Source organism: Thunnus albacares, chromosome 17 (assembly GCF_914725855.1).
Source record: "Thunnus albacares chromosome 17, fThuAlb1.1, whole genome shotgun sequence".
NCBI lineage: Eukaryota > Metazoa > Chordata > Actinopteri > Scombriformes > Scombridae > Thunnus > Thunnus albacares.
In genome coordinates this window covers 1,693,022-1,718,082 of record NC_058122.1, presented here as the reverse complement: position 1 = coordinate 1,718,082, position 25,061 = coordinate 1,693,022, and the positions used below count along the sequence as shown (strand labels likewise).

Below are 25,061 nucleotides of genomic sequence, written 5' to 3'. Positions count from 1 at the left end.
GTGTAGCATTCCCCTAACAGGTTGACACTCACCAGTCTGCCAAGAGGGAGTGCGAAACTGAGAGAGAAGGGAGGAGGCAGAGGGTGGGGGTTGTGGACCCCGGGACTCCAGGGCTGATATCAGATTCATGACGGATGGATCAGGACCCGAGGGGCTGGCATGGTGGAGGCCGGCATCAAACAGCCCTGACAGGCCTGGCAACAAACCACAAATTTAACTTATTTACAGTTTTTTACAAATGTTAACACACATTTTTCAATACTGAGTTTACTTTTTCAAAACTCTTCACACAGTCAGCACAACAGAATTCAATGTGGACTAAACTGTGGATCACCCTCCATTGCTTTGACACAAAATTCTTTTTTTTTAGTGAGAAACTCTTATTATGTAGATCACTGTGTTGCAAAAAGCTGAACAACATCACACAGAAAGGCCACCATCCTCCCTTGGCTGCAAATTTGTGGTGTCATCCGTTCACATCCTGAATCTCTGCACCTTCCTATTATTTTTCTATTTGGACAGAAAGCTGTTTAAAAGATATGAGACAAGTAATCTAAATAGCTGAGAGATTGATGATCAATCACCCTATCCTCCATTTATATTTTACAGTAACCAACTGTTTGGCACATACCACCACTGTACCTGTACGCACAAAAACAGGAGGTGTGCCTGGAAATGCTCATACAACCAAGATGAACAAGATGTAGCACAGTCATGGTGTTTAACGTTGTGTATCTCTGCATAATCACACAGTGAATGAACAGACACAGTAGCAACTGATTTTTCTCAATTGTGAAAAAGCTTGATAATATTGTGAGCAGAGGATTGTTAGGTCTGCATTCAGTGTCTGTCCTTGTATTTAATACTGTTGGCAGGAGGGTTTGGTGTTCATACCTGCACATGCCCACCAAATTAGATTGCAACTGTACCATCTGGTCAAGAGTTAGTGTGAGTCAAATGACTCCAACCCTTATGATTTTGGCAGCCACTTTTCACAAAATATGTAAAATAATTGATGAGGAGCAATAAACCCGTTTCCAAACTGCCAGCCTGGTTTTGGAAATTTAGGAAGTAAAAAAGCTCTACAAGTCCTAAAGAAGTTGAAAGTATATGGAAGTAATCGAGAATGATTGAGTTCCATCTATTCATTGATTATCTATACCCATTTATGCTTTTGCAGGGTCATATGCAGACCTGTAAAGTAAAGAGGTGGGGTCGACCTGGCCAAGTCAACAGTCTACCACAGGGCTGACACATAAAGACAGGCAACCATTCACTCTCACATTCTCACCTACAGGTAATCAAGGGTCATTAACACCCACGTAGCCATGGGTGTGCCCAGGTGTGCCTGTGCTACCTAACTCTAAAGCTTGCACACCCAGCATAATTATAAAAAAACACAGCCAGTCTGGGCTGTGCCTGCTCATCGGCCAATTCAACTCACGGCCCCACCCCACCCTGATTGATTACATTTTTGACCTGTGACGGGCTGTCACAGCTTGTCTGACATTTTTAGTCCTGAAAATGTCTTCATTCCTGACTTGTTTTCAAGCTGTGTTTTATAAATTTTAATGAATCTGATAGGTGCATTGATACTTTTTGATGTGAACATAAGGTTTTAGATCTGTTAATGTAATGAGTTCAAACCTGTATCAGAGTATAAGCTTTGTTGGTCTGTAGTCGATATATTTTTGAGTTGGCTACTGTTTCCCTCCTAACGACCCACTCCGCCAAATTATGTATGTGTCTGTAAGCACATCAGACATATTTCTAACAAGCAATGAGCTGATGTTCCATCATGTCTTGCTATGGGATGAAACTTCAGCTCTGTAGAAACAGAAAAATAACATTAATTTACATTTTAAGTTCAGTTAAATATAGTATCCACACTATCTGGGGACATTTCTATTACTTTTGTGATAAATATGCACGTCTTTGGATTTAAAGCAAAGTTGAACCTACAGTAAGCAGTTGGTCCTGTGCGTACTGTAATGTGCAAATTTTGCCAGAGTTTGTTTCACTAAAGTCCTGAAGCCACATTTCCTCTCTGATTTTCATTCAGTTCTGCTTAAGTATGGAAGCATTGGAAATAAGACATCCCAGCTTAGCTGATATTTCAAAAACAAAAACATGAAGATGTGTAGACACATGTAAGTCATACTAATGTGCTTTTTGTATAAATTGTGCTTTTTGATCACAGAAGTAATTTTTGAAATGGGACCTGCTGGCGCAGCTTATTGTGTTCTTGGCTGAGGGATTGTGAATGTAATTATAGCTTATAAATGAAGCTAAACTTTGTTAATCTCATACTTTGCTCTACTGTTGGATACATGATACTTAATTTATGTAAGTGGAATGCTGTCAGTTTGTTTTGCCGTGTTGTGGCATTGTGCAAATATCTTATAGGCTTAGCCTAAAAAAACCTATGGTTGTGTGGTTATTAGAAAATCTGATGTGATGTAGTTGCATGTTCAGTGCTGCAGATGTTCAGTAAGTTAGACCATTGCAGTTGCCACAATTCCCGGTTTAACATTGCTTTTATGCAACAGTTGTGCTATAATGTTATTGGGAAAATCATTGCAGCATTAAATGAAGAAATGATGTTGCAGCTCGCCTCTGCCACCTTATTTCTTTCAACTATCACATGTTGCTAAGCAAAAGTAAACAAAACCAGTAGCCTGCTATTGATACAATGAATAGTAGGCAAATACTAATACTAATGAGATCTTAAAACAACAGTAAAAAAAACTGTTATGGTTCATCTACAAATCACTTTACTTCTTGCACAACTTATATCCCACAGGCACACTTAGATTAATATTTCTGTCACCAATTCACCAATGCAATTGTAATAGTGCTAAAAGTGCTTATTACAAATGTCATACTTAGAATCTACTCCAGACCTATTGTTAGCTCTTTTTGCATGAAATAATGAAGCAACAAAACACACTAATCTAAGAAGCTTTTGAGCAGCTAATCCAATTGTCCTTGGTACTCTAAAATGTGGGGACCATTGACACAAACATATCTGATGTGAATAAAATATCTTTAAAGCTGAGTCTGTCCTAATACAGACTGCACTGTACATAGAAATAAATACTGTTAGATTTGATCTAGATTTATTTGTATTTCTACAGAAATACCATCCGATGAATCCTTACCAAGTGTGCGTCCGGCAGCACCCCAGGCCCCGCCCTGTCTGGAGCTTCCTGGGTGGTGGTTGGTTGCATAGCCCTGGAGGGGGTGAGGGGTGCCATAGCCTTGCCGGTGTAGCAGCTCTGAGTCTGGGTGAGACGACCTGGAGCTCCCATACACGAGGCTGAGGACACATGGTTATAAAGTTTACACTGGACAAGCCAGACTGTTGGACCTACAGGTTAATTTACCTGTTCAGTAAATAAATTTAAAATCTGTTGTTCTGCATCTCCTCTGCATATTTGAAAATCCCTCTTTATAAACATAAACTTGTCTATATGCAATATATACTGCATGTCTTTATTTAGCCAAAGGGGAAAAAAAGAAAAGTCCATCAACATTTATTTCATTTAACAAATATATATGGGGTTTGAAGAAATGATGTGTGGGAAGGTTTTATGAATTAATGAAGGTATTACTGGTAATGCCTTTGGCTATATGAGATGATTGCAGATAACAGGTTGGTTCTGGTAGATAAAACGTTGCCACGTTTAAACCTTTTTTGACAGCTTTCTGTCTCTTTTGCATCACATCAACGAGCACTGGACTGTTTTGATATTTAATGGTGCATGGTAATGGTTTGGGACAGCTGTCTGGAGCAATCGTCTCCAACATGCATGGCCATGCGACTTGGCATCATTGATTATGATGGTCAGAAAGCTGATCTCAAACATATTATTATCACTATGACACCGTTTTAGCCCAATATGTATAATCCACATCCATTTTACATAACCTTTTGTATTTTTTATTTGTGTAGTTGCTAACTTCCAGATAGCCATCAATTCATTTCACACGAGTATTAAAACAAACCTGAGTTAGGTAATCCATCAGTGCTGAACATGACTGATTCCTACTGTACCCCAATAAAGTCTCTGCAAATTGATTCTTGTACATCAAAAAAATAAATGGAAAAAAAATTGCTGCTTAGAAAACAGGAAAAACATATTCAAGAACATCAGGTTTTATTTGTCATTGACTCAAATCTAGTGTAAATTATACATGCTACAGCGACATCTAAAAAAAATAGGAGACCAACCACAGCTGATCCCCAGGATTGTGTCACTTTTCCTCACACCTTACGATTCGCCATTCCTCAACACCACAGAGGCATTATTTTCCTCATAAGAGGTGGAAGGTTTATGACCACCAGCCACATGATCAGATGTCTGTCTTGGACACAATGATGCTGGATGTCTGGACATATCTGCAGAAGATGGATCAGGCATGCAAAAGGTTTTTTCCTAGGTGTATTGCAAGAGAGGACATAAGCTGTGATGCAGGGGCCAGCAATTCAGTTCAACCATGGGCCAGTTTTTTTCAGGATTTTTCATTGGGGGGCATTTAACCGATGCAGTTGAAACACAAGCCTGTATGTTTTGTTCATGTCTTTTAAAGGTGCAGTGTGTAGAATTTAGTGGCATCTAGCAGGATGGACATGGCAGAAATGGAATATAATATTCATAATTATATTTTCATTAGTGTGTAATCACCTGAAAATAAGAATTGTGTTTTTGTTACCTTAGAATGAGCCCTTTATATCTACACAGGGAGCGGGTCCTCTTCCACAGAGCCTGCCATGTTGCACTGCCATGTTTCTACAGTAGCCCAGAGCAGACAAACCAAACACTGGCTCTAGAGAGGGCCTTTCATGTTTTTTACGAGTTTCACAGTCACCATAGGTTCTCCTACAAGCTTGCAAAGGGAGGGGTACTCAGTTGCAATCTGCAACCTCACTGCTAGATGCTACTAAATCCCACACACACAACTCCTTTAATTGTTTACATTGTTTAGGATTTAATCTGTGGGAAGATGTAATTTTCCACATTGGTAAGTGAGAGTTTATTTTAGTTCTCATTTGGCTAAAAATTACTCATAAGTGTGAATATATGTTTGGCGTTGCAGTTTGAGACACACACAATAAACATTGGCCTGCTTATTAGACTTAGTTTCTGCACCATGCACTCTTCAAACAGCGTGGTGCAACCGTTGTTTTACTGCTTCTCCTGGTGTCGGGGCAGGGTTATTTATTTTAGTCAAGTTAATTCCATTGGGATTTACATGAGTCTTGTATTTATTTTGTTATCTACCGTAGATTAGTGAAAAATTCAGCAAAAGTTTTGATGTAAATATAATTTGGTGTAAACATATTTGCCTACCACTGCTGTAATGTCAATAAGAACTTGTGGCCAAATGCAAAAGACAGAGTTGACTTGCACTGTTAAATTTGTATATATGTGGCTATCCTATACATGTATGTATAGTTTTGTATTACACTACTGGAATTACTTTAGTTTCATTTTGTGCACTTGGAATTACTTGATGAAAAAATGGCAACAAAAAAAAAATCAAGCCTACTGTAGCACTTTGCAGCATTGCAGATTCATGTCTGTGACATAAACTGTGAGGTAGCACCATCCATACAATAAAGAAGTGTCATTCTTTTTGTTGAAATAGAATCTTGGTTTATGCAAAATGAATACATACAAGCTACTTCAAGACAACAGTGATACATATTGTAATGCTACCTGTTAGTGTTATTTTAGGTCACCGTGTAATAAGTGACAACATTTTCTTGTTGGACGACAAATCTTATCAGTGTTCTGGTAGAAGAGATGATCCTGAGATATGGATGAAGTGTATTGGTTGCAATAGTGCAGGGATGTGAGATTAAATGTTGTGCTGAGCTACATGTCGGTAAACAGAACTGTCTGTCAGTGTTAAAAAAGTGACTTCAGTACAGAGAAAGGTCTGTTACCAATTGTAAAAAAATATATATATTGTAATGCTACAGGTTGTTAGTGGTTTTTGGGGTCATTGTTTTATGAGTGGTCAGGTTTTCTTGAGACAGCTGACCCTGAGATGATGTGTTTTGATTGCATTAGTGCAGTTTGGATGTGAGATTAACTGTTGTGCTAAACTGCATGTTGGTGAAGAGAACTGTGAGAAGAATTCTGGAAAAGCAATTTTTCAGTATATAAAAATGTATAATGTATTTACATTATGTCACAATTGTAAGACAAACTCCATACAATTTTTTTTTACACGTTCAAGTGCAGATATGCAGATGTTCAGGTTAGTGCAAAGGGACAATGTGTGAGGTGTTTAATCCCATGTCCATCAGCATAGCAGACATTCCGGGGTGGACAATAGTATTGAAAGCAGAACTGAAGTCTATAAATCAATCTCACATAGTTCCCTCTCCTGTTGTGCAACTGGCTGAGGGTGGTGGGCAGTACCTTGGAGACAGCCTTGTTTGCAGATCTGTCTGGCCAATAAGCAAACTGTAGCATCTTTGATCAAAAGTCTCAGCCTGTAGGAATGCCACCTTATATTTCCCCACATCTTCAGAAGTAGTAAGCAGCAGTATATTTGTTCAAAGCAGCGCAGATGTATCCAACCATGGTTCCTGGTTTGGAAATGTCTGTACAGTCACTGCAGGGATGATATCTGACTATGAAGCTTGTCACTACCTCTGTAAACTCACTAATGCTTCCATGGCTAGACTGAAGCACATCCCAATCAACATCTCTCAGAGCATCCTGCAGCGTAGCCTCTGATTGGGCAAATGGTGGGGTGATGAAGGCTCTCTCGTCTCCAAAGCTTCCTATACAATCCTTTGTTTATATTCTGGTATAATGAAGGTGGTGGCGTGGTCTGACTTGCCCAATGGTGGGAGATTATTAGTCTTGCACCCCTGCATGGAGAATAACAAAGGTTCAGAGTCCTAACCCTCCTGGTGGCACTTGTGATGTGTTGACAGAACTTTTTTAAGGTTTGCTTTGTTAAAATCCCCACCCATGATGACGGTAGTGTCCAGGTACTTGTTCTGGTGCTGGTAAGGCAGAGATGATGACCAAAGTGAATTCCCATCAGATCATCAGATGTACCAAGTTAAGTGAGCAGGAGAGAGAGTTTTGTTGTCCACATGATAATACCAGTTGCTGTTCATCATGAAAGACTCCACCAGATTCCTTTGATTTGTCCATAAGGAAAAGAGAGAAGTACTCCAATGGTTGGATGACTTGATCTAGCACCCAGGGAGTGAGCCATGTTTCAGTCACACACAAGATGTTACAGTCTCTAACCTCCCTTTGGAATCTGTTCCTCACTCAGTCTTGTTATCCAAGGACTGGACATTTGCAAATAGGATACTGGGTAGGGTGGATGTTTGGGCCTGGCCCTTTCATTGTAATTGTTCTCCACTCTTCATCAAGACGGTTCAGGCGTGATCTCTCTATTTATCCTCCCAACTCCCAATAGGCCTTGGTACCGAGAGAGAGCAAGAGAGAGCAAGAAAGAGTGAGAGAGAGAAAAAAGCAAGAGAGTGCACGAGAGGGAGAGTGGGCGTGCGTAAAAACTAAACTTAATAGAAACCAAAACTCAATTTACTTGGTACTTCCTTGTGGTTACTTAATCAAAAAATACAGACTGACTCTCCAGTGACCTCACCTAGATTTCTGAGAGGTGGTGCAATGGACTAGGTACCTGCTTACTGATGACCTACTTTAATTACAAATTAGTATGGTGTTGTTGGGGGCATGACATGACAGGGAGTGATGAAGAAAAATGCAGCAAAGACTGCATCAAGTTCAAGGTCATTACCGCAAAATAGTCTATAAAGTTACATAATTATTGATCAGCTTTTTTCCCCCAATCATATTGTTTCTTCAATAACGTAATCATTTTTCAAGTGTGTCTTAAAACAACAGTCAGGAGCTCAAATGAACATTGAAACATGTTTGTCTTGCTGTAATCATTCCTCCTGTTCATACTGACCATTAGAAGATCCCTTCATAATGCACTTACAATGGAAGTGATGGGGGACAAAATCCACAGTCCTCCTTCTGTGCAAAGATGAATTAAAAAGTTCATCTCAAGCTAATACGAAGCTTCTTGCACCTGAAGCACCTGACTTGTTTTAAGACACACTTGAAGAACTGTGAACCTATCTTACAAACAGCAAAGTTATAGCGCTTAACAGTTTAGTTTAAGAGGTTTGAATTTGGCTACAGAGCAGTTTGGGTCTTTACCTTTTCTCTTTTCCTCTAAAGAGCTATTTGGTTTAGATTCTTACAAATATCACACATCATACTGCAAGCAGCAAGAACTGTAAGGAAGAAACTACATTTCATGGTTGTTATAACTGAAAAGCAAAATCAAAAGTTACATATATAATACTTTAGTTTCATGAATTCATTCATATTTTTTATTCAATTACATTCACGTTAGGTGGGTAATGTACATATTACAGTTGCAGATGACAGAAGATTATTCTTCTATTATCTCTTACATATTAATGCAACAATTCCAACACTACACACACACACACACACACACACACCTAACATAAAAACAAGGATGTATGAAACTGGCTAACAAAATGTATTGTTAATACCTGAATCCTTTTCTATTCATACATTAATATGCAGAGTTGCAATTGTCACGTTAGTGTATAAATGTTCATTCACTCGATTCTTATTCCTGTTATTATCTGCAATCTGCTGCATTGACCCAATTTATTTATAAAAACAAGTTTTATCTTATTTCTGCTCTTGTTTTCATCCCTTACAGAGTACATTATGGTACTTTTCAATCAGTAAAAGTACTTGCTTCCCTCAGTTAACCTGTCAAGCAATAAATTGCTTCTTCAGATTGTTTTTCGACCCAAAAAACTTTTCCTCAGTTTGCTCCTCAACCAATAAAGTTTTTTCTTGTTTTATTCCAGAACCAAGAAAGGACCATTTGTTACTCAAATGTTTTACTCCTGAACTGTACTTTTGGTCTTAAACCAAGGAAGAATCTGTAAAGGCTTTTGGTTCAGTCTTTTGTACCGACTAACAAAGTTAACGCTTAAAAATTAAATTGATGGTGGACTGATATACATTTGTTTAGACAGCTCCATTTAAGACACTTTTTTCATAACCCTGATCAGATTGCTGAAAATGTGAACCCATTTAGTAAATTTAAAAAGAAATTCACATTCTCACCACTAGGTACCTATAATTCTACTTTAACCACTTTTAGGAAATTAGTACAAAGAGATATTGCCTCTGTAATTAAGTCTAATCCTGCATCAAAGTTTTCTAATATTAGTTTTTTGAAGAAGAATTACAGTCTAATCCTAATATTGTTATTAAAAAGGCAGATAAAGGAGGTGCCGTAGTGGTGTTGAATACTACTGATCATGTTGCAGAAGCTGAGAGACAATTGAGTAATGATGTTATAAGTTATTACCTAAAAACCTGAGTGAACAGCTTACCATTGACAGAGATAGTATTTGAAGTAGAGCCTTAGAGATGACATGGATTGCAAAGGCTCAATATGAGTTTTTTAAGTATAGCACCCTGTCACCCCTGCTTTCTATTTACTTCCTAAGATTCATAAGAATCTTCACAAGAGACGTGTGAATCCACCAAGAAGACCTATTGTTGCAGGGAACAATTCTTTATCCGAACCATTGAGTAAGTTTGTTGATCGCTTCATTAAAGTATTGTAAGAACTTTACCATTTTACGTAGGAGACACTGGTCTTAAAATGATTGTCAGAGATTAAAATACTAAAGGCTTCATTTCTGGTAACTTTTGACATGGAAAGTTTATATACTAACATTCCACATGAAGGCGGTCTTGAAACCATGCAATATTTTTTAGAATTGCAAAGAGAGGAATTAGTGGTTGCATTTTTAATGATTCTTACTGAGTTTGTTTTGAGTTCTACTTTTTTCATGCTTAACAAGAACTCCTATTTACAGACTCAGGGGAGAAGCAAGGGGTCTCCCTTTGCTCCTAATAATGCTTATTTGTTTATGGGTCTTTAGGAGAAAAGCTACATATTCAACAATAATCCTTTTTTGAAGAACATTTTTTTCTAGAGATTTATTGATGATGTGGTTTTAGGTTTTACATCTACTGAGGAAGAACTCAGTGGTTTTTGTAACTACATTAATCATACTTTACCATGGAGTATAGTCAAGAGAAAATTCACTTCTTGGATTTATTGATATCTGTGAATGAGTTTTGAGAACTTGATACCTCTATATTTTGAAAAGATACTAACAGAAACATTCTCTTACATGCCCAAAGTTACCATCCTAAGGAATCTAGCCAACATCCCCTAAGGGTAAGGCTAAAACATAAATGTAATAAAGGCAGTGAGTTTGATGTCAAAGCAAGAGAAATGAAGGTAAGATTTGTCCAAAAACGTTACAAGGACCATGTCATAGATACAACTATCAACAAGTCTAGTGCCCTAAATAGAGAACAATTATTTTGCTCATCTTATAGACCTAAAGACAACAGAGTTTCTTTTGTGTCTGAATACAACACTATCTGTGGTAGGGTTAAGAACATTATCAAAAAACATTGGGGTCTACTAAAATGTGACCCTCCTTTGCAGCATATTTCTTCCTCTATGCCAGGGTTTTGTTATAAAAGGGGTAAGAATATAGGGGACTCTATTGTGACATCTATGTATAGAGAACATATGAAAACTAACTGGCTCTCTAAGGAGGTATATGGAAATTATAGATATGGTAGATGTACACATTGCTCTAACACTTATGATATTGAAGAGTTATCATAAATCAGTTATTGAAAAGGGAAGCATATTGGATATATACCCTCAACTCCTTGGAGCCAAATGGGTTGAATAGGCATTAGACTTGAATCCATTTTTGTAACTTGTGTTTGTATGTCTAACCTACATTATCTCTCTGTGCCTACAGGTGACCTCGTATGTAGGTAAAGTTGAGCCACCAAACCCCTCCTGGCACAACCCCCTTCCCCTCCCTTCCCTTATTAACACAGGTATATTTAATATCTATTCTTTAATAGTAGGCTATTCACCTCTGACTTTTATAATACATCATGGTGGAATGTATTATGTATTTTGTATAGTACCCTCTTTCTTCTAATATATGTTTTTCTACTTGTTTCTACTAGTTTTGATTTGTATTTTGTTGTGAGGAAATGCATGTACTTTGTACTCTATGATATTTATCTTATGGAAATGTATGCATTCTGGATCTACTCATCCTCTGTAGTGTTACAGATGGAACAGCCAGACTATGTACTCTGACATTAATTTAATCTCATTATCTTATGGAAATGGAAATGTAATATTTATATTTGCCTATTATTGTTAACTTTTTGAAGTGAATTTGTATTAGGGAGGGTGAACCTGTTGGATTCTCCACTATCAGCACCTGATTATTTAAAGACATACCTGATGGCAATCAAACACAGAGTGAACCTGATGAAGCAGCATGCAGAACTCATAGTTCGCTCCTTTTTGATTTGAATGTAATTTGTTAATAAAATGTCAATCCTAGTATCCTGGTGTGTATTGGAATATAGATTTTTTGCTTTTAGTTCAGTCTTCAACCAGTAAAAGATTTCCTCACAGAAGTTGTTGTGTTCCTGAACAAAAACAGACTTGCCTAAAGGCTTTTCTTCATTTATTAACCAGTAAAGACTAATATAGGTTTGTTCCACTAGCAGTGAAGGAATTTCTGTCTGTTGTGCTAACAGTTAAGACTTCCCTCTGTTCTCTCCTAAACCAGTTGAGTCATTTCTTATTCACTCAGTCACTTAATCATTTTGTCAGCTCAAGGCTCCTCAGTTCACTCTTTCACCATTTCCTCAACTACCTCTTAATCTGTTTCCATATTCAACTATTCTTTTTCACTCTTGCCCCGACTGCTTGCTACATTCATTCAAATCCGTAGGCACCTCAACTGTTCTATTCTCTTTTCCCATCAGAGGCAAGAAGCTGCAATCACTGCTGATGTGCACATGTCAATGAACTCCTATTATAGAGTGTACACTTTGAACATAAATAAAAGTCTGAAACCTGCATGAACAGAATTATTACAGCTGAGTAACTGAATGATCCCAAACATTTATATCTGGGTACATGCTTACTTTTTTCTTATTGTTGTTCATGAAACAACTTTTTGTTGTGGTGATTGCTCAGACAAGCTAATTAGAAATGTTATGACATCAATCTGGGTTCTGGTAATATAATGAGTATTTGTTATTTGTTTTATACTTTTTTAAATTAAATTATTAAATAAATAAAATAACTGAAATATGAATATAATGATATGGATATAATGTTGATAATGCTAACCTCAGGGTAGACAGATGGATACCTGGAATGCCTGGAACAAACCTAACAGCCACTTAAAGGACAGGTTCACAATTTTTCAAGTGTATCTTAAAACAACAGTCAGGTGTCCATATGAACAGTGAAAGAGGTTTTCGTCTCTGTAATCATTCCTCCTGTTCATACTGGCTATTAAAAGATCCCCTTCAAATGTGCTTCAATGTAAGTGATGGGGGCCAAAATCCACAGTGTGTCCACACAGTCATTTAGTGCAAAAATGCATTTAAAAGTTGATGTGAAGCTTATATGAGGCTTCAGCAGTCTGAGTTAGTCATATCAAGTGGATATCTGACACATTTACAGTCTTTTTAGCATCAAATTCCCTCTTTGTGTTTCCTCAGACAGTGTTTCCTTGTTGAGCTGTGGTGGAAGTATAGTAACAAAAAGAGGAACTTTGGCACTAAAAAGACTGTAACGTTGAAAGATATCAACTTGATTTGACTCATTTGGATGCTGAAGCTTCATATCAGCTTCAGATAAACTTTTAAATACATTTTTGCACAGAAGCAGGACTGTGGATTTTGTCCTCCATCACTTCCATTGTAAGTGCATCATGAAGGGATCTTCTAATGGTCAGTATGAACAGGAGGAATGATTACAGCAAGACAAACATGTTTCAATGTTCATTTGGGCTCCTGACTGTTGTTTTAAGACACACTTGAAAAACTGTGAACGTGTCCTTTAAGAGGCCATCAATTAACCTTTAGTTTAGCCCGAGCAGGCTGATGCAACCACGTACTACTGAGAGCAAAGGACAGGAACATTTTGACCACAGCATTAGATCTCCCCTTAAACCAGAGCAGGGTGAGACAGACAATAAAATTAAACTACTGTACATTTTAACATAAATGTTCCGTTTTTGGAATAAAGTAAGTATTAAGCACACTGCACACAACTCAATTAGCACTTGTTCATCTGCCTTAAAAGACAGGTTCACATTTTTCAAGTCTATCTTGAAACGACAATCAGGAGCCCAAATGAACATTGAAACATGTTTGTCTTGCTGTAATCATTCCTCCTGTTCATACTGACCATTAGAAGATCTCTTCATGATGCACTTACAATGGAAGTGATGGGGGACAAAATCCACAGTCCTGCTTCTGTGCATAAATGTATTTAAAAGTTTATCTGAAGCTAATATGAAGCTTCAGCATCCAAATGAGTCAAATCAAGTAGATATCTTTCAACATTACAGTCTTTTTAGTGCCAAAGTTCCTCTTTTTGTTACTATACTTCCACCACAGCTCAACAGGGAAACACTGTCTGAGGAAACACAAAGAGGGAATTTGATGCTAAAAAGACTGTAAATGTGTCAGATATCCACTTGATATGACTAACTCAGACTGCTGAAGCCTCATATAAGCTTCACATCAACTTTTAAATGCATTTTTGCACTAAATGACTGTGGACACACTGTGGATTTTGGCCTCCATCACTTACATTGAAGCACATTTGAAGGGGATATTTTAATAGCCAGTATGAACAGGAGGAATGATTACAGCGAGGAAAACCTCTTTCACTGTTTATATGGACACCTGACTGATGTTTTAAGACACACTTGAAAAATTGTGAACCTGTCCTTTAATTATGGATACATCAATCCATGTATCATTACTATTATTATTATTATTATTATTATTATTATTATTATTATTATTATTATTACTACAACTACTACTATTATTACTTTATTCTGTTTGATGTTAACATTTTTGAATAAAAGAACAAACTTACCCGCTGTCTCAATGGATAAGTAGTTCTTGACAGACATTCATTGAGACTGATGTGGTTGTCAAGGCGACCGCTAACGTGGAGCAAAGCTAACAGGAGCTAGGCAACTTTGCATGGCTCGAGGCCGCTCTTCATTCCAACACGGGGCAACAGTAACGTGAAAAGAAAACCTTCATCTGTCATTGATGAAGCAGTGGCAGTGTAGCTACACAGAGTCAGAATGTGACGGTATTTAAGACAGCATTACTTGTCAGAGTGGATAATTAGCCTGTTTGCTAACGTTTGTTGTGTAGCCTCACAGCGGAGGCTGCTGCAGCTGCATTCAGTCACATTCTGGATTAAGTGCACGGTAACTAAAAATGTAGCCTAACGGGGCTGAAAGACAATGCTATCTTATTTTCAGCATGACGTTACTAACTAAACTTGAATGACGTTTTATCTGGCGACAGTAGGCACGTTTGTCAGTCACGTGACGTCATTTTAAAGTACTGTTTAAGAAGTCAAAATGTCACTGTGAGTGTTCACACAGCGTCAGCCAGATCTCTCATTCTGGTGAATAAATCCATGCAGCTGTGTTTCTGTCACCATCATTAACTACAGTGATTGTCTCTGTTTAGTTTGACTGTTCTTATTTTTTAATGGAATAAATAAATACAATGGACTCTGCACACGTTGTTTGTTCTTTCTTATGGAATGCAGAAATGCAGAGATTGTTTTCCACTGCTGGACAGCAGCAGAGCTTGCACTGCTACATGGATGGGATTTGTAGGCTATAGCCAATTAGTTGTGTACCAATCAATCTTGCCAACCGAGCTGCGAGTGTCCCTGCCATGCATTTGTTAAGTCCAAAGCCAGACAAAGCTGCAGTGGAGATGGATAACAATGATGCAGTGCTGGAACCCAGATGTGATCTTTCATTTTTGAAATAACACACTCGGCTTCCAGCAACCCATCCCCCTTCGTTTATCCCCTCTCCTCTGTCTCCGTATCACTATTAACCTTCCATCGCATTCCTTGCATTTTAGAGACAGCCCCCCAACCCCTCCCCTCCCCCTAATGACAATACGGCTGGCTGTACCTGAGACTGGTGGCCGTGTAGCAGTACCATGCAGGCGGGCTGAATGCAGAGGCAGCGCTGTGCCTGGCATTGTTAGAGCCAGTTAAGCACACTGGTGCACCCAGAGGAGCCCATGGGTGCCCATGCTCTGGCCACCGAAGCTTACCTTGCTTTGGCCGATCTGTCGTAACTCCATCCCGTCCCAGACCCGAGATCTCCGAAGCCTGCAGCGGGATAATTCCTCTCCATGAAAGAAAGGGCTGGATGAAGATGGACAGATAGTGAGGGGGAGGGGAGGGAGGAATGTCTTCTCTTCTCTGCGCTCGCTTCTGTTTATTTCTCCGCTTGACGAGCCTGTAGACTGGGAGGAATGGAGGGAGGAGAAGGAGCGAGGGGAGGAGGGGGAGGAGGAGGAGGAGGAGGAGGAGGAGGAGGGGGGAGGGGGGGGGTCACAGCAGCCAGGAGCACCTCCTCCCTCCTCTCCTCTCCCCATATATTTCACTGTCTATTGTCTCCTGTGCTAAGCTGATGGGCTGTAGAACAGATGCTCCACGTTCTTCAGCAGCTTTAATAAGCGGAGCTGTATTCACATTGATCCTGCAGCTGCTCTGCTGCTGCTCTCTCACACCACAGTGAAGCTATTTTCGCTCATTTTGTTCACAAGACGCCATTTTTAAGAGGAATGACTGGGCTGGCGTTCATCCTCTCCTTCCCTCCCTCACACACACACACACGCACGCACGCACACACACACACACACACACAATTTGTCATGCACGGCAGCGCAGTAGTGTAGTATTGTGGAGGACTGTAGAATTGTAGAATTGTAGTCTTGTGAAAGAGCTCAGCTTGTGTAGCAGCTTTCTATAATCAACCGCTGTGATAAACAACAAACACATGCTGCAACGTGTAAAGAATAATGTGCTGACATCCTCCTACGTTCATTTACGTGTCTCTACTGGCTAGACAAGTTACAATAGATGAATAAAGGAGTGGAGGCATGTGTAACTCTTATGTAATTTATTGTATAAAACATCTCCGTATTCTTACACAGCTGTCTCACAATTGTCTCCCACATATTCTCAAATATTTGTAATATTCACAAATATTCTCACAGCAGTCTCAGAATTAATTGTCTTTTGTTTCCCTGGTCAAAAGTTCCTTACAAACATAAGTTGGATGTACAGTGCAATCATAAAAAATGAACCCCACCCTCACCTGCACCCACTTCAAAGCATCACATCTGTGGTGGACAGACTACTGTCCAGCCACTCTGCAGGTCATACTGTCAGCTGCGTCCACTCTGGGATTGTGTCATAACTTCACTTATAAATACAGTAGATTCAAAAATATGCAATATTTAAAAGTTCACTCAAACCGCCAGTGCCCATCAACCATAATGAAGAAGCTCTGCCAGTTCTCTCAATCGTTGTCTTCTGGGTTGGGAGGCTCTGATGGCGCACCCCTGTGGTCAAAGAGAGGATCTGTGTGAGTACTCTTATATGACAGCATGGTACATGTGAGTCCAACAGCCAATGGACCCCTCAACTTACTAAACAGAGAATAGAAAATACAGGATGGGCAATGCAAAACAAGTAAGATGTATCAAGAGAAGTTCAGAAAATATATCTGATCATGATTTAGTTTTCTAAGTTGTCTGTTACTTGACTGATGTAATGTTTCATCTCAATATGTTTTAGGTATCCTGAATTACCAAGACCCCACCTTCAATGACTTTGCCATTCATACATGTCACAGCCGTGGTAGGCAGAATATAACAGGAAGTTAGTACTTAGTTAGCAGGATAATGTTATTTAGCTTCATTTTAGGCTCTGGTTTCATCAGAAATTCTAATATGCTAATTAAAGCACCCAAAATCTGTGTGATTGGCTCAAACCTACAGAACTTTCATTGAAGAAAAGCCACTGAAATGTAAATGTTTGGTGCTGTATTTAATGCAGTTTGAATTCTAATCTCACACTCTTAGTAGCCACTAACATGTAACTAGTTATAGAGAGTAGAATGTGAAAAATAGAAATATAATGTAATAGCCAACAATGTAACTTGGACAGCAGTAAATACCAGCAATCTTTCTTATTAATGTCCAGTTTTTTGTTGTTACAACAAAAAAACTCAGTTATATGGTCATTTCTGAGACTGTAGCTTATTTGTTGTTGTAGTTGTGGATATGTGATTTCTGATTACCGTAGTTTGTCTTAACAAACTACAGCAATAAAACCACCATAGAATCTGATCTGACACTGTAAATAACATTATACAAATATCATTATTGTGCAGGTTTTTCTGTTTCATGTATTGTCGATACAAATTAATCATCGTAGTTAATTTAATATCTGTTCACTACATGATTCTTGTCAAGTGTGCAATATGTGGTGGTGTGTCTCCAGGTGGGTTTGAGTTTTTGGGTTTTTATTCCCACTCTGCCCCTGGTCATATGGTGGCGTTTGCCAGCTCAACCATTCCTGCTCTGTAGCATTACTTAGTATTCAAATCCAAATTGGTTTGGAAAAATGATGCATGAGCATGTAGGGTTTTTTTTTTTTTTTTTAAAGATTATACATTCTGTCAGGAAAGATGTTTGTAAAATGGTGTTATTAAATAAAATAATTTTATTTAAAATGTATAGGATTTATTAGGATACATTTTAACTGACAGAAATTTTGTTACAAAATTGTTATAAAATGTATATTTTAAAATACTTTTTGTAAATAATGCAAATGTGTCATCTGCAAATTCTAACCTGCATCCTTCCTTTTGTAGGTGTTTGGTTAGATTCTGGCCCACTGTAGATGGAGCCACTAGTCTGGATCCATGTAAGTTTCCTGTACACACCAGGCACTGGAGCATTCACTTACCCTGAATAAGGTGGTGGTGGGGCATCATGCTGCCCACTGTGGTTTAGAGCGTCATTGTAGCTGGGTAGTCCTGGGGCCATGATGCCAGCCAGGGGCACCATCTCTGGGGCTGGACGCCCGTCTTGTGCCATCCTCACTGGAACTCTGGATACATACAGAAATCAAACAAGCTGGTTTAGTTACTGTAAAGCTCATCAAGTCTGCAGCAAACATGATTGTGCCCCTGTACATTTTACAGCAAATATATTTGATTTCCTGTTTTGATAGATATTTGCGTACAAGTGGAAAATTTCACCTGGTGGTACTGGAGAAAAGGCTAGGGGTTTGGGAGACTCTCAAAGGACAAGGACATACAAGATGACGGTCATGTGACCAACAGAGGTAGCTGTTATACGTCTGTGCGAGGTACAATAGGTCACAATGCTGTGCCAGCATAATCACTGTTGACTGTGGGTTTGACTCAATAAGGTATAGAATTGTCAAAACTAAACACAGATAAAAATCTGAAGAATGCTGGAAATTGTTTTAGACCACTGTTTTTTTAAGATATGACCATGACATAAATAGGATTATATAAGAGGCATAAACTGGGGATTTCTTTATTTATTTGATTAATTATCCTCAAAAAATAACGCCAGGCCATCCCCAAATGTAGAGGTTTACTCTAAAGGACAATTACATCTTCTTGTCCACTGACTACCTTCTTGCAGTACAAGCTTTACAGTAGAAGTTGCCTGAACTTACCAACGTCCTCTGCTGCCTCTGTGGGTCATGGGACTCTCGTCTTGCAAACAGTAGCGGTCCCTTGAGAGTCTCCCATCATCCTTATAGACTAAATTTTCATATGTGCAGCAAATTTCATGTAAATCTGGTGATTTCTTTTCAAAATCCGTCTAATGGACTAAAATTTTGGGTGTTGCCAGATAAAAGGTTGGGTTGTTCACTGAAGACATTAGAAATCATTATTTGAGGACCATGAATATCCAAAGCAAATTTCATGTTAAAGTGTTATGGTCTAAACCAAATTTCTGGATGGACCAAAGTCACTGTTTTATTCCCCATCTCTAGGTTAGCTAGACAAAAATGATTCTCCGCAAAGTTCTACATCGGAGTGAACTTACTGGGCTGAACTCCTTCCACCCTTGTTCTTGGCCTTGTAGCAGTAGATTCCCAGCACAGTTGCAAAAACAGCAGTCACTAGGATAGCCAGGATCCCTGCCACCAGCCCTGACACATCCACTCTGGGTGTATTCGCTTCAAAGACAAACCTCATTAACATCAAACCTTTGTTCCTTAAACGGTTCTTACACCAGTCAGTCAGTCAGTCCCTGATCACTACAGTGATGACTTTGGTCATGACTGTCTTCTGTTGGTCTAACTAGATTTTGTCATCAGTGAAACCTACAGTATCAACGTGAAACTGCACGATATTTCTACTTTTTGACTGCTCCATGCATGATGAATGACACCTGCTGCAATCAATCAATACAAAACATGAGTTATAAACTTAAGTTTGCAGCATGAGTCCACATTCACACATTACATTCTTTGTGTAGAAGGAATGTATATTGACTACACTTCCACAGAGAATTTGATGATTGAGTACAGCCTACTTTAAAAGGCTTAAGACATTCTAAATGACCAGAGATACACTCTCAGATTGTGCTGTAAAATTCAATAACATCCCCAAATTCAAAATCCCAGAATATCCTCTGCAGACAGTGATGACATACAGGAGGAGATTTGGGGATTTGGAGCTGTTATTAAGCAGTATAACAAAATCAGGGAGTGTACCTTTAACCAAACAGATAGAATAAATAAAATATTAGCAAATACGGAAATGTTAATTATTAAATGATGTATTTATTGTAACGTATTTTTGATGTGAAAACACTACATTCTGCTGAATGAGCCCAATACCAAGGTCCTTAGACTTCAATAATATGAATATAATATTAAATTGAAAGCATTACCATGACTGTTGACATAGTGGGTCCAATATATTTCCTAAAAATGGAATCAAAAGAAGATTTAATGAAGTAGTTTCATTAAAAGGAGAAAGAAGAAAAATACATCAAGTTCCCACTACAGAAAATTCAATTTAAGCCAGTGTGGACATGACTTTAGACGCCTTTCCTCAAATGCAAAACCCAAATGTTTTCTGAAGTGTTGTTGAGGTGACTCTTGGGGTTATTATTCAGTTTAATGGATATCATAGTTATTCTGCACTCTATAACTGCAAATGCAGCATTGCAGTGATAACAACTAAAAGGCATTCACTGTACCCTTGATTTCTGGTTCTCTTCCAAAAATTCACACAACTATCACGTGGTTTGCAGAAACCACAATTTAACACTAATGTTCAGATGATATTAACCTCCAAGCCACTCAGGTTTGAAACAAGACCGTCCCTATCTTCCTTAGGATTGAAAAAAGCTCTATTCGTCTACATGCACAAGTGTACAGTAGAGAGACAGTGACTACTAGCAGCTTACCGTCTTAGTGTCATCCTCAAACACCTCTCTGGCCTCTTCATAAGTACACGTCTCTTCCACACACTCCCTCTCCAGATTGTCAGACACCACCAGCTCAAAGTCCCAGCTGTTATAGAGCAGCGAACGGGACAGGAAGGTGGTCGCTGACTGCTCGTCCACAAACAGTGGATCTCCTGCAGGACACAGACATCTACACTTATACAGACGCCCTCACACAATGAAATACTATGTTTGTTTTTTCATTGTTTTGATTTTGTAGGCCAGCTGATAGGATCTAGAATGAAACAATGGCTTAGTTTAAGATGCTTTGACTTCCAGCTTTAAAGGATTTAGCTGGTCAAAGTTTTTCTTAGTCAACAAATTCCATGAAAAGCAGCCAAAACCAGCAAGGGTGTATCAAATCCTGATATATATTATTCTTCTGTGGCGTAGACCTCCGTTTTGCCCAAAAACTATTAAAACCACATCAGTGAGCCACACTGCTGCACTGGGTGACATGTTCCTTCATCATCATTAACACATATTCCCCAACAAAATGCACTATTTTACTCCTGTCTGAATAACATTTGCTAAAAACTACAGTAACCAGCTGTTTTAGAAAATTACTAAGCTTTTTTAAAAATCAAACTATACTGTATTTGTCAGCTGTTTTTAAATACTTTTCTGTAGATGAGCTTGGGACTGACAGCCACAGACAGAGTAGGGAAGCCAGGAAATATTGAGAAGTGTACTAACAGATTGTTTGTTTGAGTATTTTCATGGGATTTGTTGATTTGCATGATATTATATCCTCTAAAGGCCAGACATTTCAAAGTCTGAATAACATTTCTTAGTGACTAACTAGGAGGCAAAGTTGAACAGAGAAGAAGCAGAATAAAGAAGTAAATTAGAGAACATGAATGTTCTTTGATGAAATGACCACACTATAGAAGAAAAAACTAAAAAAGACATGGTCAATGAGTCAGAGATGACTCAAATGAAAATGAAACAAAATGTCAAAATAGTTTTGAAGTCAAAACAAACTTTTGAACTGTAAACTAAACTGACCTTGACTTCAGTGCAACACTGTATCTGAGCTACTTTTCATGTTTTTATCCAAATAGTAAAAATAATAAATATATTGTGGCTGCAAAGCAATGCTTGAAAAACCATGTATGTAACTGTTATATCAGAGTGGAGAACATATGGTAGGGAACATTATTATCCTTTAAATAAAATGACTTAAGTATTAAATACACATATTTTATGAAATGTATCACCAATGAAATTCAAATTTAAATTGCTGATACATTTTGAATGGATTAAATGCAAAGATTTAAAATGTTTAAAAAGGTCAGAAGTGTTGACATCTGTGTGGGCACATGCTCTGATTTTGATTAAATACAATATTGTCACAATGCACATTGACTACACGTTTTTATTTTGTTCAATATATAAAAACAAGTGACTGTAATGTACCAGTATTACAACATGCACTACAAGATCAATACAGTCCATATCTGTAATCAAGTCCTATAAATATATCAACCGCACAGAGAAGTTGTGTTGCATTTATCAGAGAAGATTTAATTGGTTACATGTTCCCTCTCATATCTCATCAACAGATCTCATTAATGTGAGGCACATATGTGATGCCAAGTTATGATAATTAGATATAAAAGTCACATAAAGACTGTTTTGTCTTTGGTGAGAGCAGTATGGATGTATATGAAGTGAGAGAGAAGAGGTGTGGTTTACCTGGAGTGTGTCTATAGGTGACAGAGCAGTGAGCCAGCTGCAGCAGGAACAGCACAGGAATCCACACGGCTGACAGAACTGCCATTGAACCAAAAACTGAAAGGAAAATGACAAGGAAGAGCTACATATCTGGCCATATGTACAAGTATGAGCCTCAGCACTCACCTTTCAAACACTGCTGCCTCCTTACCTGGTTATAGTGTGCTCCGTCTTTCAAAGCTTATCACTTCTTCTAGATGTTCAGACACATGAAGACGCAAATTTTACCAGTTTTGTGTTGAAAGGTCAAGACAAAAGTGTTGTGCTTTCCCAGCGACACAACACGTCACATGACAAACCTGTTGGACAACATACCTGCAGGAAGGTGGAACCTCTACAAACCTGTCTGTCTGCCTGCCTGTCTCACTGTCTGGTCACTGTGTTTACTTGTTTTTTCCACCAGTAGCTAAAACTAATGCAGTGTAATCCAACAGTACTGCAATAAATCCTAAGGTTTTAATGTTCAGTTTTTATTCAAACTGTTTTAGAGAGGTGTGTGGTATGTATAAAAGCCATAATAATGTGTGCCATTCAGATAGAATTGAAAGTATGAGTATATGGAATGAAAGCTGACAAAAAATGAATAAAAGTGAAAATGTTGAATGCACAAACAACACAACATGGAGGTGTGTTGTTCCTTGTGTTTACTATGTAAACCTAATGTGTTTGTGTATTTTAATGAAGTGCCTGTAACATAGTCTTTACTTTCCTGATAGACATTCAATGAGATTATATAAGAACATCATCATCATCCAACTTGTAAAGAAATATGACTGCTGATGTGAAACCAATCTCTACCCACACTGCCCCAAATCCCCAGGTTCACTGCATGTCAATTGTTGTAAGTAATCTCATTTAAACTAATTTAATTTCAAGTGAATTAGTGAATTAATTGTACAATTTGCATCACTGAAATACAATATCAGCTAAAGCAGGTCCTGCATCATTACCTAATCTTGTGACCCTGTGTCAAAATCTAGTTTTAACTCCTTTAACTCCTAAGGTTTTTTGATAAAATGACCACTAACTAGCAACACACAGCTGACACACTATCAGGATGATAAGAGCAGAGAAGTGATTCCTTTCTCTGTGAAAGATGCTGATTGTTGGGGAAATGTTCTGCTTTTCTGTTTTAACACTGATGGCTTTAGAAGTCAGTTTGTTTGCTCTACTTTGAGCCATAACTGGCCAAAGTATGAATTATTTCATCATTTGGTTGTTGATTTCTCATTACCTCATATTATGACCTGTGACAGCACATGTGTGAAACTACACATGGTGCCAGCGCAGTGTCACAGAGTATGTGAATGAGATCCTGATAACATGGAATGAAATATATCAACCCAAAACAGCAATCCCAGACTTAATTAAGTGCTCTATCTATCTACAGTTATTATTTAAAACAAGTGAGTATATTCATCTTCCATCCAACAAAAATGAAGCAATAAATCCATGGAATAACTGTACAGTACATAGATTCTTTCTATGCCAACTCCCAAAACAGTGCAATGTAACACAAGACACAACAGAAAGAAATGTTTGAGTAAATGTTTTAATCATATACAAAAGTGATTTGACTTTTATTTCAGTATAAAACAGATGATGTGAATTGCAGGTTTTAAGGTAGATATAAATATAAATTCTTACTAAAAGAGTAAAGATGTAAAACCAAACTGCCTGAAGCATTACAAATGGCAGATATGAAACTGAATATTTGGAAAAGTGCTGTGAGAGAAATGAACATTTTCTTGGTGTGCAACATACTGATGTCATCTTTTCTTACGAATAAAAAGCTATCACACCAGTCATGAAGGTGCTTGAAGATGTGAATTGGACTCATGTCTGTTGTTTTTGATTGTATCACTGCCAAAAACACACTTCAGGGGTATGGGAGGACATGCAAGCTAAATTCTCCCCCACCACAAACCCTGAGTCTGGTACCTCTGGCCTGGATGTGCATTCCAACAAATTCATTTGGCCATGCCTGTGTGTGGGAAGCTGGGGAGGACTGCTGGCTGCTCATCCTTATTGCTGCAATACTGCACAGTGTGGATCAGAGGTAGTACATGACTGCAGCCAAGTCCACATTTTGTCCAAAAAGTGTAAAAACCCCCCAAACCAAACACCCTTTACTCCTGTTATTATGACTCTGTATCTTTCATAAATGCTTTGAAGAAGAGATTGTAAAGGAGATAAATACAACAATCTCACAATTGAAATGTTGGGCAATACCACAATATTACACAGCTAACAGTGCTTCCATCCACTTTAAAACACCAACATGCAGTACAAAATCATCCCGACTCAATGTCCATTTATTAACTTTTTCCAGAACTCTCATCCTTTCAAGATCAATATCCATTGATGAAGGGTCAGTCCCAACTTGTGTGATGTGTTTCAGGTAACTGATGAGACCATCCCATGGCTTGTACAAATACAAACACATAACTCAGTCCACATCATATATTTGTTGGCTTTGTCTCATTTCCACATAATGAAAGAATAAGTAGGATCAACTGTGCAGTATTATGGTTACATTAGGTGATGATAAAAAATACACATTTGGGAACCGAGAGAAGAAATACAGTTAATAAAACAATTAAATTGAGTTATCTAGAAGTATATGGGGTTACTGCACATAAAGGAACACATCTCTCAAAATCATATACAACCACAAACAACCAACTGACAACACCTGAAACCCAAAATTCCACAATTAGGTCACATAATGACAACTAAAGAATCTCCATCCACTGATGAAGA

The 25,061-nt window shown here is 38.2% G+C and overlaps 2 protein-coding genes across 2 annotated transcripts in view; both read right to left on the bottom strand.

The window, feature by feature from the left end:
* prr12b (proline rich 12b) overlaps positions 1-15,536 on the bottom strand; it is a 40,916-nt gene extending 25,380 nt beyond the window's left edge. The window contains exons 1-3 of the mRNA XM_044331873.1: positions 15,318-15,536; positions 3,162-3,319; positions 33-194 (exon numbers count right to left, since the gene is read on the bottom strand). Coding sequence (XP_044187808.1) covers positions 33-194; positions 3,162-3,319; positions 15,318-15,400 — 403 coding nt within the window. The 5' untranslated portion in view covers positions 15,401-15,536. The remainder of the gene's footprint in view (positions 1-32; positions 195-3,161; positions 3,320-15,317) is intronic.
* Positions 15,537-16,158: 622 nt separating this feature from the next.
* On the bottom strand, positions 16,159-22,575 carry prrg2 (proline rich Gla (G-carboxyglutamic acid) 2). Its single transcript, XM_044331027.1, has 7 exons — positions 22,450-22,575; positions 22,260-22,355; positions 20,523-20,695; positions 20,001-20,034; positions 19,149-19,281; positions 18,028-18,171; positions 16,159-16,616 (listed from the first exon to the last, which is right to left on the bottom strand). The coding sequence occupies exons 2-7, from the start codon at positions 22,342-22,344 to the stop codon at positions 16,574-16,576; spliced, it is 612 nt and encodes a 203-aa protein (XP_044186962.1). The 5' UTR covers positions 22,345-22,355; positions 22,450-22,575; the 3' UTR covers positions 16,159-16,573.
* Positions 22,576-25,061: the final 2,486 nt, after the last annotated feature.